The sequence below is a fragment of the Aspergillus alliaceus genome, assembly GCF_009176365.1.
Source record: "Aspergillus alliaceus strain CBS 536.65 unplaced genomic scaffold BDW43scaffold_8, whole genome shotgun sequence".
NCBI classification, from domain to species: domain Eukaryota; kingdom Fungi; phylum Ascomycota; class Eurotiomycetes; order Eurotiales; family Aspergillaceae; genus Aspergillus; species Aspergillus alliaceus.
The window spans coordinates 14,662-28,263 of NW_022474691.1; the positions used below are offsets into that span (position 1 = coordinate 14,662).

General features: G+C 47.7%; 5 protein-coding genes across 5 annotated transcripts; 2 read left to right on the forward strand and 3 right to left on the reverse strand.

Annotated features, from left to right (window-relative positions):
- Window positions 1-11: 11 nt before the first annotated feature.
- BDW43DRAFT_308091 (WD40 repeat domain-containing protein) lies at window positions 12-1,391 on the forward strand (the record flags this gene model as incomplete). The annotated part of the gene is made up of 1 exon (XM_032046403.1): window positions 12-1,391. A coding segment is annotated over one exon (1,380 nt), but the record flags the coding sequence as incomplete, so codon positions are not given.
- A 743-nt stretch (window positions 1,392-2,134) lies between these two features.
- Window positions 2,135-4,378, reverse strand: BDW43DRAFT_266883 (glycoside hydrolase family 76 protein). Its single transcript, XM_032040923.1, has 4 exons — window positions 4,003-4,378; window positions 3,694-3,941; window positions 3,185-3,637; window positions 2,135-3,132 (listed from the first exon to the last, which is right to left on the reverse strand). Exons 1-4 carry the CDS (start codon window positions 4,100-4,102, stop codon window positions 2,566-2,568), a joined length of 1,368 nt encoding a protein of 455 aa, XP_031903246.1. The 5' UTR covers window positions 4,103-4,378; the 3' UTR covers window positions 2,135-2,565.
- Window positions 4,379-4,748: 370 nt separating this feature from the next.
- BDW43DRAFT_308093 (uncharacterized protein) lies at window positions 4,749-6,463 on the reverse strand (the record flags this gene model as incomplete). Its single annotated transcript, XM_032046404.1, has 3 exons — window positions 4,749-5,333; window positions 5,439-5,496; window positions 6,420-6,463. The coding sequence occupies 3 exons, from the start codon at window positions 6,461-6,463 to the stop codon at window positions 4,749-4,751; spliced, it is 687 nt and encodes a 228-aa protein (XP_031903247.1).
- Window positions 6,464-8,829: 2,366 nt separating this feature from the next.
- Window positions 8,830-10,293, reverse strand: BDW43DRAFT_266889 (ceramidase). Its single transcript, XM_032040924.1, has 7 exons — window positions 10,228-10,293; window positions 10,160-10,172; window positions 10,031-10,091; window positions 9,834-9,974; window positions 9,487-9,768; window positions 9,308-9,425; window positions 8,830-9,251 (listed from the first exon to the last, which is right to left on the reverse strand). Exons 1-7 carry the CDS (start codon window positions 10,278-10,280, stop codon window positions 9,089-9,091), a joined length of 831 nt encoding a protein of 276 aa, XP_031903248.1. The 5' UTR covers window positions 10,281-10,293; the 3' UTR covers window positions 8,830-9,088.
- Window positions 10,294-10,619: 326 nt separating this feature from the next.
- BDW43DRAFT_308095 (uncharacterized protein) lies at window positions 10,620-11,177 on the forward strand (the record flags this gene model as incomplete). Its single annotated transcript, XM_032046405.1, has 1 exon — window positions 10,620-11,177. One exon carries the CDS (start codon window positions 10,620-10,622, stop codon window positions 11,175-11,177), a length of 558 nt encoding a protein of 185 aa, XP_031903249.1.
- Window positions 11,178-13,602: the final 2,425 nt, after the last annotated feature.

Sequence of the window (13,602 nt, forward strand, 5' to 3'; positions counted from 1 at the left end):
TTTCTGATGAGGACATTTTTGATGAGGACGTTTCTGATGAGGACGGTTCTGATGGGGATGGTTCTTTTGAGGGCCATTCTACTTCAGTTCAGTCTGCCACTTTCTCGCCCGATGGTCTGCTAGAATCTGGCTCTGATGGTGAGACCAATAAGCTCTGGGATCCCAGTACAGGCGAGCTGCGCAGGACCCTTAAGGGCCATTCTGGTTGGGTTTGGTCGGTCACTTTCTCACCTGATGGTCGGCTGCTGGCATCCGGCTCTGCTGATAAGTCTGTCAAGCTTTGGGATCCCAGTACAGGCGAGCTGCGCCAAACCCTTGAGGGCCATTCTCGTTGGGTTCTGTCGGTTACTTTCTCACCTGACTGTCGGCTGCTCGCATCCGGCTCTGCTGATAAGACCATCAAGCTCTGGGATCCCAGCGCAGGCGAGACCCTTGAGGGCCATTCTGGTAGGGTTCTGTCCATCACCTTCTCACCTGATGGTCGGCTGTTGGCTTCCGGCTCTTCTGATAAGACCATTAAGCTCTGGGATCCCAGTACAGGCGAGCTGCGCAAAACCCTTAAGAGCCATTCTGGTTCAGTTGGTTCTGTCAATTTCTCGCCTGATGGTCGGCTGCTGGCATCCGGCTCTGTTGATAAGACTATCAAGCTCTGGGATCCCAGTACAGGCGAGCTGCACCAGACGCTTAAAGGCCATTCTGGTTGGGTTGAGTGTGTTACTTTCTCACCTGATGGCCGGCTGCTAGCATCCGGCTCTGCTGATTGGACTATCAAGCTCTGGAATCTCAGTACAGGCGAGCTGCGCCAGACCCTTAAGGGTCATTCTTCTTGGGTTATATCCGTCGCTTTCTCACCTGATAGTCGGCTGCTGGCATCCGGCTCTGCTGATAAGACTATTAAGCTCTGGGATCTCAGTACAGGCGAGCTGCACCAGACCCTTGAGGGCCATTCCGATTGTGTTTGGTCAGTCACTTTCTCTTCTGATAATCGGCTGCTGGCATCCGGCTCTTCTGATAAGACCATCAAGCTCTGGGATCCCAGTATAGGCGAGCTGCGCAGGACCCTTAAGAGCCATTCTGGTTGGGTTCGGTCGGTCACTTTCTCACCTGATGGTCGGCTCCTGGCATCCGGGTCTGCTGATAAGTCTGTCAAGCTCTGGGATCCCAGTACAGGCGAGCTGCACCAGACCCTTGAGGGTCATTCTTTTTGGGCTTGGTCTGAAAAAAATGTTAATATATCAATCCAAGACCATCAGTGGATATGCCTTCAAGGTAAAAGGATTCTGTGGCTTCCTGCAGAGTACCGAGCGAAAAGTTTGGCATTGAAAGGTAGTGTCCTTGCGCTCGGCCATGAAAATGGACGGATCTCCTTCATCTCATATAGTCACATGTAGATAATCCTAGCACACAATTCACTACCATTTAATCTCTTTCTAAGGTGATGGCCTGGGATGGCCAAAGAATTCAGACGCTTTTTCCCTTGCTCCTAGATATCTGACCTGTTTTTACAGGCTGCCAGGGCCTAGGCCGAATCCTTCCTTGAGGCACCAAGTTCGCTCTATTCACTATTGATATGATCCTACAACACAAGATCCCACGGGGACACAGCGCCTTGGTGATTTGCGACAAATCTAACAGAATGAACAGCAGCTAACTAAGTCCAAATGGTACTTTCTGTATATCAAAATACCTAAGGGCTCAGTCATATCCCCTTCTAGTACAATAAAGAATAGATTTTTAAATTTTGAATTATCGTGGTTTTCAAGCCAAATCGCTTTGAAGCCTCTGGGTAACGTCGCGGTTATTGAATGTGGTTGCTAGGAGAAGGATATCGATCATTCGTGGGGCTATTTATGATCAGTATAAAGACAGAACCTGGTGAGATGGAGCAAAAATAGAATGGGAACTCGGCGGACACCATACTGCACAATACCATGGCCGCCTTAGTTGACGCAGAAGTCGAAATGTGCTTTCTAATCCTGCAAGTGATGATATTTAGGTCCCTGAAGGGGGACCTGAAGGGCCACTAAGAGAGGCTAGGCGCCCACCAGTGGCCTTGGGTGAGCACAGTCATACTAATGCGGTTGGATGATTTTTGCTCTTTCATTTCCCTCTCTGTCCTCTTTGATTGCGAATTGAGATCTCCTGCTACCTACCGTGTACCTACCGTCTGCTGGGACAATCGTCTCCTAGGTTGAATAACGGCCATAGGACAACTTTGTGTCTCTAGGAATGCTGGAATTGGCCGGTTTAGTCGTGTTGAAGAGCCAGCTCTTAATTCTTATTGACCCAAGGCAAGGCTTATTTTGCGGGTGATTCTGTGGATTAAGCCCATTGTAACCATCTGAAAAGGGGTTAATCCTCATGTATCTGTACATGTATTTAACAGGGGTGCTGCTCTCTTCATTATCTTTGGTACTTATTGTGCTGACGTATTCCTAGTTAATAGAAGCATGACTTAGGGCTTAAGGACCTAACTCTATATTACGTAGAGGAGAGAAGTATCACAATGCAATAGAATATATGTCCCGAACTATGAAACGCCCTTCTAGAAGCGGTTCTGGTACACTATGAAGTTACCATCCATGTTACGGTGCCCGCAATGAAAATTACTAGCACAGCTGTGGCGATCCCCGCCCCTGCTCGATCTCTAATAGTGATAGGCTTAGGTTTATTTGGTTGCTCATTATGGTGCTCAATTTCATGCTCCGTGGCATCTGGATTGTTCTCGATCGTCTTGGGCGATTTTACTTCGAAGAGCATCAAATTGCCCGTGATTCCACCCAAAGCAGCCATTTGTACTTCCAACCCGGTTGGGCCCACCGGCTCAGGAGAATACCATCTTTCGCCGCAGAGATTTTGAGTTCCCCCTGAGCACTGCTTCGAGATGGCCGCAGCGGATCCTTGCAGCTTTGGTGTGATCAGGTCCCTGGTCGAGGGAACCATGATGGCCGTGAACGCTAGCCACATGGCAACGTAACCCTTGAAGCCAAGCTGGTTCCGGTCGCATGTCAAGATTGGTTCACAGGCGACTTCAGAGAGCACAAGCCCATTGCCTTCCTTTGGGAAGAAAGTCGTTAACACCGAGTTTAAAAGCCCGTCAACGCGCTTGAGCCATTTTTCCGCACCGTTTGTCTGGATTGGTCAGCTTCTGTATCCTGGGGGAAAAGAAAAGGAAGCTCCATACATGATTATACATGAACGCTGCGCCAGCGAGGTAGGTACCATAATTGTACGACCACTGTTGGTTTCCCGCATCGGTGCAATTATTCTCATTGGAGGTTGAATCGGCGATGTACCAACGATCCGTCTGCAGAAGAGGCGTGCTAGCAGACCAGTCCCAGATCTTATCTGCCCATTCAGCATAGGTCTCATTCTTGGTGAATCGAGCGAGTCTGGCAGCTAGCTCGAAAAGCCCACCATTAGATATGGCATTTTTCATCCTGTAGCCTCCTCCTTGGTAAGGCCATAGCTGCCATCGCATACCGCCATGACAGAACTCGTTGTCCCATCTCTCCACTTGCAAGTTGAACACTACACGAGCAAGTGATGTCCACGACGGCTTCCCCGAGATTTCTGGAAATCCTGACTCCGAGGCTGTAATGGCTGCTAGAGCCCAGAACATTTGGTCATCATTGCCCTGGCTTGAGTTAATGATCCTTACAGCACAACTGCTACAGGAAAGTTAAAACATACCAGCCATTGGCTGACATTCTTGGATTGATAGTCATAGTTCTCACCAGCCTGGAACATTAGGTCATGCGACACAACGGAGTTGTAGGTGTCGTCGCCTGACGCTTGCCAGAACTGAATCAATGTCATGAACATGCTCCCGGCTACATACCACGTGCCTGTCAGCTTGCCGGGAATGCCCTCGGTTTGATTCTGTTTGTAGAATTCCATCATGGGGGCGGCGACTGCCTTGCCAGCTTGCTTCAACGAGTCTACCGAATTTCATGTGAGGATGGGTGTCTAGGGCTTCAGATCTTCGAGCTCTGTACATACCGACATTGTTCACCTCGATCCCGAGGTCGGCGAGGGCTACTTGTCCAGAGATGAATACCAAGGCAGCGAAGGCAACTTGGCGGAAGCTTCGGTAGTGCATCCCCGGATGTGGGTCTTTTTCCGTTGTGATGCAATGTAGGATGTTGACGTATTAACGGAGGATAAATCTTGATCCAGAAAGAGTGAATGAAAGGGCTGGAAACCCTTTAAAGCAGGCGAACTAACTGGTAACCTATGTGGATTCGAAGACCGAAGGGGTAGTTCCAGGGACACCCTGCTGAGTCCTGACGGGTTGGAAGGGCTAATGCAGGTACCCAATCTCTTAACGGGAGTCTGTTTCGATTGAACACTGAGCAGACTTAGAAAATCTCTGATAGTGCTTACAGTTATATGGTTAGTGGACATTTGGACATTTGGGCGCAGCGCTAACTTGGCAGCCCTAGCTGACTCTCCAGGGAACTTCCGGGGTGATAACGAACCAATGGCCAAGCGTACGATGATTAGGGTAGCATCACTAATAGTATGAATTGGACATTCCATCAATCAGTTAATTCCTTTGTACACTAGATCCTTAGTGCTTACTAGTAATACGACCTAAGAGCGGAAAATGACCCTGAGACATACTTCGAAAATTTGCGACCCTGAGCCAATCGGCGATTCAAGGATATCGGGAAGAACCGAAACGCTACCTAAGTAGCTTCCAAGCTGTTCTCAAGAGCATACATATATTAGACCATTCCCCACAGTCATCCCCCGACTCGTTTGCTCGTTTCATTGCAACAAGAGCCCCTGAGAGTACAGACCATGTTTCGTTCCTCTACAATGCGAGATTCAATCGCATTTGACGCAGGTATAACAAGCTGAGGCTGACCCCCATTATCCGCTGGTCCAGTAACCCTCCCCCAAGGATGCGGTGGCACCTTGACAGTCGTGTCGACATGTTCTTCCGCTCCCCCATAATCGACCGTACCACCCTTGAACCAATACCGCCATGTATCTCCAACTTCCCAGTGATCGATCTCCTCTAGGGTCCCCCAAGAGTCACTCCAGCATTCCCCCGGCCTCAGAGCCACGATATCCCCATCCTGCGCCACTCTCACCGTGATATCAGGGCCATCTAGGAATAACTCGGGACATTCATTCTCCCAAAGCTGCCAGTATCCATCCTCTAGACGATAGGGCCGATACTTAAGCCGGAGTACATGGGAGCGGAGTATTATCGGCCGGTCGGTTGGATCCCAGTGGTAGGGAATATGGATCGAGGCAGAGTGGTTTCCCCTTAGGGTAATGGCTTCCAGGCCGGTGAGCTCTACGCTAAGGACGGCGGCGTCCTGTTTGAAAAGGATACAGAATTAGCATTCGAGTGGAATGTCCAGGATGGGGATTTCGACGCGGGAAAATCGGCACAATAGCCCCGGACGAAACTATATACCTACACTCAGTCTGACGACAGGACTGGTGGAGTGGATAGTCGATGATTGGCGACCGGCGCCTCTATCTCCTCATACGTAAACATGTCACTCGCACCCCTCAATATGATCAGATCCGGCTGGTCCGGATTCGCCCCCAGCTGCGAGCGCACATGGTCGGTTGGGCTTCCCCAGTCCCGGAGCCGAGTCTTCGTCCCGGGCCAGACAAGCTCATATGCTTCGCCGGGTACAAGTCTGGTTATACGTGACGGATTCGCCGGGCTTTGGCGTTGTAACGTCGACTGGGTACTTTATGGTCATGACGTCTAACGGTTCTTGGATCGCGTCTGAGACGGTCACCTTTTCCAGCTTGCCGTCTGGGGTTTGTCGTAGAAGTAGGAATCTATCTTGACTGTAGCCCTCGTTGAGGGGGGACCACACCAAGACAAAAGGCCTCGGGTTATCATCTTCCGCTGGTCGACGGAGAGTATATTTTAAGAGCGAGCAGAATTCGACCCCGTGCTGGAGATATAGTGCCTTGGGACTTGAGCTTGATCGTAAGTTTCAGGTCTTAACGGGCAGACCGGTTCGGATGCCAAGGTGGGGGCCGGGTCTTGTGTATGTGTGAGAGAGAGCTCAGTACGTACTGTTTATCATTGGGTGAAAATTAGATATAGGGGAGCTATTTGCGGGTCTATCTTCCTGTCTTTTTCCTGATTATAAAGTGAAGAAGAATCGGTCTAGTATAAGTAATATGAGTTAGTAGAGGTACGATGTCTCCTCATGTAAAGCCAGCGACATTATACAGGGTTCTAATTGACAATGTGGGTCGAGGTGCGGGCAATATCCGTGCTCTCGTGAGGATCTCCAGAAAGGCGAATACTATGGGAAGATCTTCGCGCCACAGCTGTGGGCTTCGGTACAGGTTGAGAGGCCTATCAGGGTACTCTTTGCCACAGGTCGATTGGTAAGCGCCCTTCCTGTGAAAACTATTCCACATTAACTTACGAACCAGGCTGAGATGTCACTGCTGGCAGACGTGCCGGAGGCATTATTAAATGGTGGAATCTTCGTGGATAAATATCGAGTCCAGGCGGCAGCTGTATGTCTTGACTTTATACATACATTAGTTAACATGCATCCTAAAGATTTCCTGCGGCTTTCAGAGCAGGACTGGGATCGCATCGGGAAGAGACTGGGGTCATCTAAGGTTTTGAGGGACGACACCGAGGACGCAGAGAAGGCATTTTGTAACTTCCGAGAATTCAGAATAGCATGATTATAGGCAGACGGTGTAGAGAGCCACGAGAATGTGTTGTGATGAAGGATGAACTATGAACATTTAAGTCGTTGTATTATCACCTTCAAGCTTGATTCGTCCAACTGGTTGGAGAGTAGGTTAGTAGATCCTATGTTAGAGAGGGGCGTGACGAAGTATACTTGCGGAGTGTTAAGTCCAAAACCTATCTCGCTATAGGCTTATGGTCCGTTTGTTTATGAGGATGTGCGAGGTACAATTGAACAACATCCTAATATGAACAAACACTCAACTTTCAGTCATATTTAAAAAGCCTTGTTGAGTAATAGAAGGGATAACTGAGTTTCCTAAGCCTAGGGCCAAGGTCATGACCAGTTCCCTCATCGGTCAGTAGCCTCTAGTAGAAACTGAAGGCTGGATATCCTTTCCTTCTACTACAGTCGCGTGAGGATCCGATTCATACCAAAAAAACATAACTATAAGTTTTAGTTCCAACCAATAGATTCTCTCTCTAGAATCTAATCCTTAAGAGTCCGTACGGCTCCCTCCCGTAGAATAGGGAGCAGAGAAGCTACCAACTGCGATATAAGCTTTTACCTCTAAGCCTTCTAAGCCTCATAAGCTGCCCTATAAAACTTAGTGCCGTATTCTAAGGGTTTGAAAAGGGAAAGCCTATAATTAGCACTTTTAGATTTAGGTTCTTACCAACCCTATTCTTGTACTCTACTGGTGTATAAATACTTACATAGAAATTACGCCTGGATAGTAAGGTTACTATCATCTCGCCCACTAGGCATAAGTGAAGTAGTTACTCGACTATCTGTTGAGAATATCCGACTGTATATTTCGTTCATGATCCACGTCCTTAAGATAGTTCTCATACGCTATTTCCCACGCCACACCCAAGCCTTAACACCATGAGCTAAAACACAGCAATCTATTCCGAGCAGCCTGAACCATGTGATCTGCATATCCTTCGCGTAAGCACGTCTTGGGCCAGAGTGACATCTACTCCGCATAGGGTTTGATGACATCATGTCTATCTTAAAATGTTGTTGCACTCACCCACTACAATCTGTTAGTCTTTAGGGATTGGCTCAGGTACGCCTTTTACATGGATCCTGATGGACCTACTATCTCGCTTTTCGGGTTCTGGTACGCCCATCACGGGGATTCTGATGGAGCCATCATCTGCGGAGCGAACTTAAAAGGGTCTCGCCGATGCGAGAGCAGCAAAGACAGCGATGGCTTGAAAGAAAGCGTAGAGCTTCATTGTCTCAGCTCAGACAGAAGAGAAGAGAGGGGTAGTGATCTGCGTGCAATTCTAGGAAATCGTGACTCGCTATATGTTTCCCACATCTGTTCCTCTCACGGATTCCATATCCTTGCTGCGCATATTCCTTGTTGTTCTTAATTATTAAACTATAGGTATCCTGGATCCTTGTCTAGTATACCTGGAATTATTAGTTGGGTAGAAATTGCGAAAGCTCCCCCGTCTCTGTCGGGACAGAAGGTAGTTATATTGGAGGAGAGGACCCTTCTACTAGACAGTCGCTTGACGGGTACAAGAATCAGCAGGAAGTACAAGATAGGCATATGCGAGGGAAGAAGGAAGGGTTAAATTCACCAGAAAATAGAAGATGCACGTGTACTAAAGGGGAATATGTAAATCTACTAAATTATAATTATTGCGACAAGATTGATATTGTGGAGTCAATCAAACTGGCCATGGTGTGCTCCGTACCCATTCTAGAATGTCTGACTATTATCCTTGTAGGGCTGTTGTTAGTACGGTGGGGACTGACAGGGGTCTCCCGAATCCTAGACCATGAATAATAAAGCACCGTTTCAAGCAGTAAAAGAAAGTTCTATGAATACGTCGCAGAAAGCTGCAGGGACAGGCACAACAGACCGCACCTAGGTAAGACTTTGCTCATCCATGTCATACTGGACTCCCGTGGGAATCCCCTCAGTTGGTTCAATTTCTTCAAATTCCTCCTAAACTTAAAGGGTTCCCTTGTCTGTCAACTGGAAGAGTCGGTTGCGCCCACGCACTGTCAACCCTACTGATTGAGGCATTGTCTTATATGAGCTTATATAACGCGCAGAGACTAGAACCTTGAGCGAATCTGTTCTCTAGTGGAATTACTTCCCGTCTTGTTTAGAACTAGCCTCAGCCAGGTCAAAAAGCCCCAACCAACTTATTCAAATGTTATACATCCCTATTTAGAGGTATCAGACACTTCCTCCATTCCACCAGTTCGTCATGCTTGATCCTCCCTCCTAGAGCACAATCTACTATCTATCTGGCCTTACCCTAACTCGCCACTGTTACCTTCTCCCTTACCTTCTCCTCCCTTACCTTCTCCTCCCTTACCTTCTCCTCCCTTACCTTCTCCTCCACCTCTAGTCGCTAGGTCTAATTCCGTTTCTTCACTTCGGTCGCTCCTCCTGCCAACCTCGCCGCAACAGGAAGCGGCCAGGCAAGCTGCCCAATAGGGTCATGATGCATCTCACCGGATGTAATCAAATCAATAACCGCAACAGCAATATACCCCCCAATAGCTGTGAAGACATGCCACCTACACATCCTCTCATCAGCAACACGGACACCATCTTAGTATTGAAACAAACGTACCACCCATGCAACTCCAACAAAAAAGCCAAAGGCAGACCAACAGTCTGTCTCGTGCTCCTCAGCACCCGACACGCCAAATCATCAATCAGCCACACCAGGTACCCGAAGATAAAACTCGCTGGAACTAGTCAATACAAAGATCCACGCAAAGCACTTGTTAGGTAAACTATAGTACTGACCGCATCCAAAGAGCGCGATACTTTGCACCTTCTTCCGGGTGGCCGGGTCGGGAATTTGCCGGGGAATAATTTTCAGCGTGCGCGTCGCGATCAAGTAAACTGCCATACCGAAGGTGACAGCGTGGAGCAGGAATTCATCCATGACCATGTGAACGACCATGACGATCGTGAAGAGGAGGGAGAGGATGATCCCTACTGTTCTGGTGTGCTGGGGTGTGGTTTGGAAAGAAAGGATGCGATACAGGAGGGGTGTTGTTAGGAGATGCATGGACAGTTCGTCCGCTGCATATTTATTGACTGCGTGAGAAATGGTCGGTAGATTCCAAGGACATAAGAGCTAGACGTACACATCTGGGTGTGGTATTTTAGAGTCATATGGTAGCCGGCTGAACATACTCCTACCCCGATCAGTCCGAAGTAGGGGATCGAGCGGGAACCGGCATGCTTTTTGTGACAGAGCTTTGATAGACCGTAGATCCCGTAGAGGACTGGTTTTTCAGGGTCAACGAGAGGTTTTATGGTGGGCCTTTTTGCATTAACGTACCGTATACGAAGCTGCTTAGGGTGTTGATGAATTCCGCAATGTACCTGGTTATTACGTAGTCCTTTGTGAAGACGTGGCTTGTTAGACTGGCTTTTTTTTTTTTTACTGACATTGTACTGCTGTACATACTTCTTCGCAAAAGCTGGGATTGATAATAAGTCACTGTGAAAGATTTGGTTTTAGGGTTTAGAGCATACTTTAGGTAGGATGTTTGGGGACCCCAGAAGGGTGTCAGTGCTGCGTGATCCATTGTTGGATTGAATTGAATTGGGTTGTTAAGGATTGGGAGGAAAGAAGGGGGGAAATTGGTTGGTCGCCGTTGGAGAGATTAAATAATCATCATTTACCCACAATAATAACGGCCCCACTGGCGTAATAGTATCTATCCACTTCAGGAAGATATAAAGAGAGACGAAAAGCCACAACACAATTCTTAAAGCACATGGGCCTCGCCTGTAGGCTTAATTTCCTAGAGTAGATAATCTGCCTCTATAGAGCTTATCTTAATATAGTATAGATATCTTTATCTTGTTATTATTATTATTATTAACAGGTCTCACGATCGATCCCAACGACGACCAGGGGGCGAATGGATAACCCCCTCCCTCCCCCCCCCCCCCGAACGACCTCCATCACCACCCCCAGTATCCTGGAGATCACTATCATTGGGGGCAAGCCGTATACGTTGACGGAAGGAACCATCAACGTCGATGGCACGACTATCCGGCTGCCGAACTTGGGTGGTAGCGAGCAGGTCAGCACGACAATAGAAAATGTGCTCATGGCCATTATCCCAAGCTACTCGGGAACTATGGCCGTGCCGGTGTTCCCAACGGCCAAGCCGACTTCCGACTCAGGCTCCGACCCCACTCCCTCCTCAACGAGCACGTCTACCACTGCTACTACCAGCTCAGCAGAACCAGCGCCTACCTCTGCGGACGGCGTGGTCCGATGGGGAAACAAGGTGTGTGCTGGCATAAATGTGATCCCTTCACCGGCAAGCCTGTGGGTGGTGGGTGGGAAGGAGGTGATCCATGGTGCTGGCTTAAGAAGGACAAGACAGGGGCCTTTTGTAATAAAGCAAAATATTGTCCAGCAGACCTGGAGTGTCAGCCTAGTAGCTGGCCCGGGGGAGGATGTTGGGTAAGCACGCCACTTGCCGCTCAGGTACTTTCGCTTGATGATGATGAGACATCTCCTGTCAAGGTGGGGCCCCTTGGCCTCCGCCTTGACTTATACTAAGCCCATATTAGCCGCTATAATAGAAATGAACTAGAATCTGTGCAAGATATGATATAGTGTTTAGATTCATTAATCCGCAGGATGGGCCAGGGATAGGACCAAGGCAGGAACAATGAATTCCGAGGACTACTTTAGTCTCATGTAGACTTATCGACTGCTCTTCCATCAACCCACATACGTTACCCTCATACAGATCATCGATGGATAATCCACTCAGTAGTCAGTAGTCCCGCCCCCATGACATTTTTAGCTCCCGTAATCCGAACAGAGATCGACCGACTTTTCCGAATCGTCATTGTTCCCTGCCACTGCATACAAGACAATAGCTATGTCCTAGCTAAGAATTACCTTGGCTTGAACAACAGCCATAAATCCCTTGACACTCGCCTTGTTCCGAATAACTTATAGTGATGACAGCTTATTATATTGATATTAGAGACATCAAGCAATATTTCCGGGATGATATCTACCCCAGTTTCATTATTAAAGTTCAAACCAGGAAACCTGCTTGGTATCACCGTCAATTTCCTGTAGAGCGGCGTGGCGTCAAGGAGACCCGCCGGCAAAGCCAGCGAGGCCACACGTAGTCAGGCAATGCTGATTTGGTTTTAATTTCTTGGCTTGCTCAACCTTCTATTGACTTCATTAACTGTTTCGTGAAGCGCATGTCGACTGCTGACTCGGCTACTTTGGCTATACAATTTAGGATCCTGAAACTTAGTAACATTCTGTGCCTTACTGACCGGCTGAAGATTGAGGCCTTGTTTGTCAAATAGGGAGGAGCACTCGTCAATAGTGAGAAACACGAAATAGCCAAATGCTGTCTTCTCCATCTGAGAACTAGCTCAGAAAGAGAGTGATCGAACTGTCCTATATTGTACATATGGGGTTGATAGCCTCGTAGGTAACCATACAGACTCCTGTATATAAGTGTTGTCTAATATATAATTGTGGGGCCCAAGGAAAAGTATATAGTCCTATAGTTGTAAGAAATACATAATATTTTAAATATAACTATATTCAACAAAGGCCCTATATGTTAATAACGTTGTATCAGAAGGTGCCATAACTGATAACCCTTTCATATTCTCCAAATATATATCACTAATACTGACAGATTTGCTGCTTGAGGCTAGTGTTTTGGCCATAATTATTGTCCCAGTATTCCTTCTCTTCGACCTTATAATATACGCGCAACTGCAGTATCCTTTGGAAGGATTGATATAGTCATTATTCTGTTCAATTTCAAACCTATATAAGCCACAGTCTCTCTCTCTGTTCCACACCCCGTATATTATTTTTTCGGCTCTATGCTCTGATCCCCCCAAGAATAATCCTTTGGGGTCCTAGAAAACAAGCCTAGAATTTGACACCCCCACTTTTCAGGCCACGACGGTAGCAAATGAAACATGCACTTTAAAACGTCACCACTTGGAGAACTCGTGACGCTATTTGTTTGGGGTTGAGTTCTACTAAAAGAGTGGCCGACCTATTATGATGAAGACACGATGGTTTTGAAATTGATGGCTCGAAGGCCAAAAGAGAGAGAGCCCAGCTCAAGTCAGGATATTAGACACATTGCTAAATATGAACGTACAAGCATGGCGCACTTAAGCGCTCCGATCAGCTACATACTGGGGGGATGGTAAGACACCTTAATCGAAGGCCTTTTTCAGAGCTCTTCAATTCTTTGATACAGTACGAGAATGGAAGTATGCGATAAATGCTCTTGATTGCCCCTCAAGCACGGGTGGTCAATGCAACATTGGCCCATTTGGGAAATGGAATGTGCCGATGATTTCCTGAGCTGCTGGAAAATTATGATATTTTTCTGCAACGAAGGACGTTGTGTAACTTGGATAGTGCGATTTGCACTTCTAGTATCCCCACGGTAGGCACAAAATAGTTTCTTCTTCCCCCGTCCAACCCAGGAAAGGTAGAAAATCTACCTACACCTGCTGATAGTATTTGAACCCCAGGGCACAGCTACCTGTCTTTCTTACTCGCAGACCCTCTACGTATCATGGGCCTTTAAATAGGACTGGGGAATGGACTGCAAAGGCTCCTTATACTACTACTAAGGTGCAAAAGCGGATGCAGCTTAACTGACAGCTTGTTGATCGCAACTCCGCAAGCCCTCCAACCGCAGCAGTTCGAAGGCTCGCAAAAGTGGCCGGATCTACCAGCATGAATTAATTCTACTACGAAACCAAAAGACTGAGCTTCGCGTAGCAAATGAGAAATAAAACCGGGCACGTAAAGCCCCTAGATCATTCATTGCCTCTAGAGGTGTTTCTGACAGGATCTGGGGGTCAACAACTTGCTCAAGA

What these genes read in the sequence shown, in the direction of transcription:
- BDW43DRAFT_266883 (XM_032040923.1), bottom strand. Translation starts at nt 4,102, where the DNA reads ATGCACTACCGAAGCTTCCGCCAAGTTGCCTTCGCTGCCTTGGTATTC. An exon ending in AGAATGTCAGCCAATGGCTG is followed by an intron (nt 3,638 to 3,693) that starts GTATGTTTTAAC and finishes AACTCAAGCCAG; the next exon opens with GGCAATGATGACCAAATGTT. An exon ending in CAGCGTTCATGTATAATCAT is followed by an intron (nt 3,133 to 3,184) that starts GTATGGAGCTTC and finishes TGACCAATCCAG; the next exon opens with ACAAACGGTGCGGAAAAATG.
- BDW43DRAFT_266889 (XM_032040924.1), bottom strand. Translation starts at nt 10,280, where the DNA reads ATGGATCACGCAGCACTGACACCCTTCTGGGGTCCCCAAACATCCTAC. An exon ending in AAAATACCACACCCAGATGT is followed by an intron (nt 9,769 to 9,833) that starts GTACGTCTAGCT and finishes ATAAATATGCAG; the next exon opens with CGGACGAACTGTCCATGCAT. An exon ending in TTGTTGGAGTTGCATGGGTG is followed by an intron (nt 9,252 to 9,307) that starts GTACGTTTGTTT and finishes GAGGATGTGTAG; the next exon opens with GTGGCATGTCTTCACAGCTA.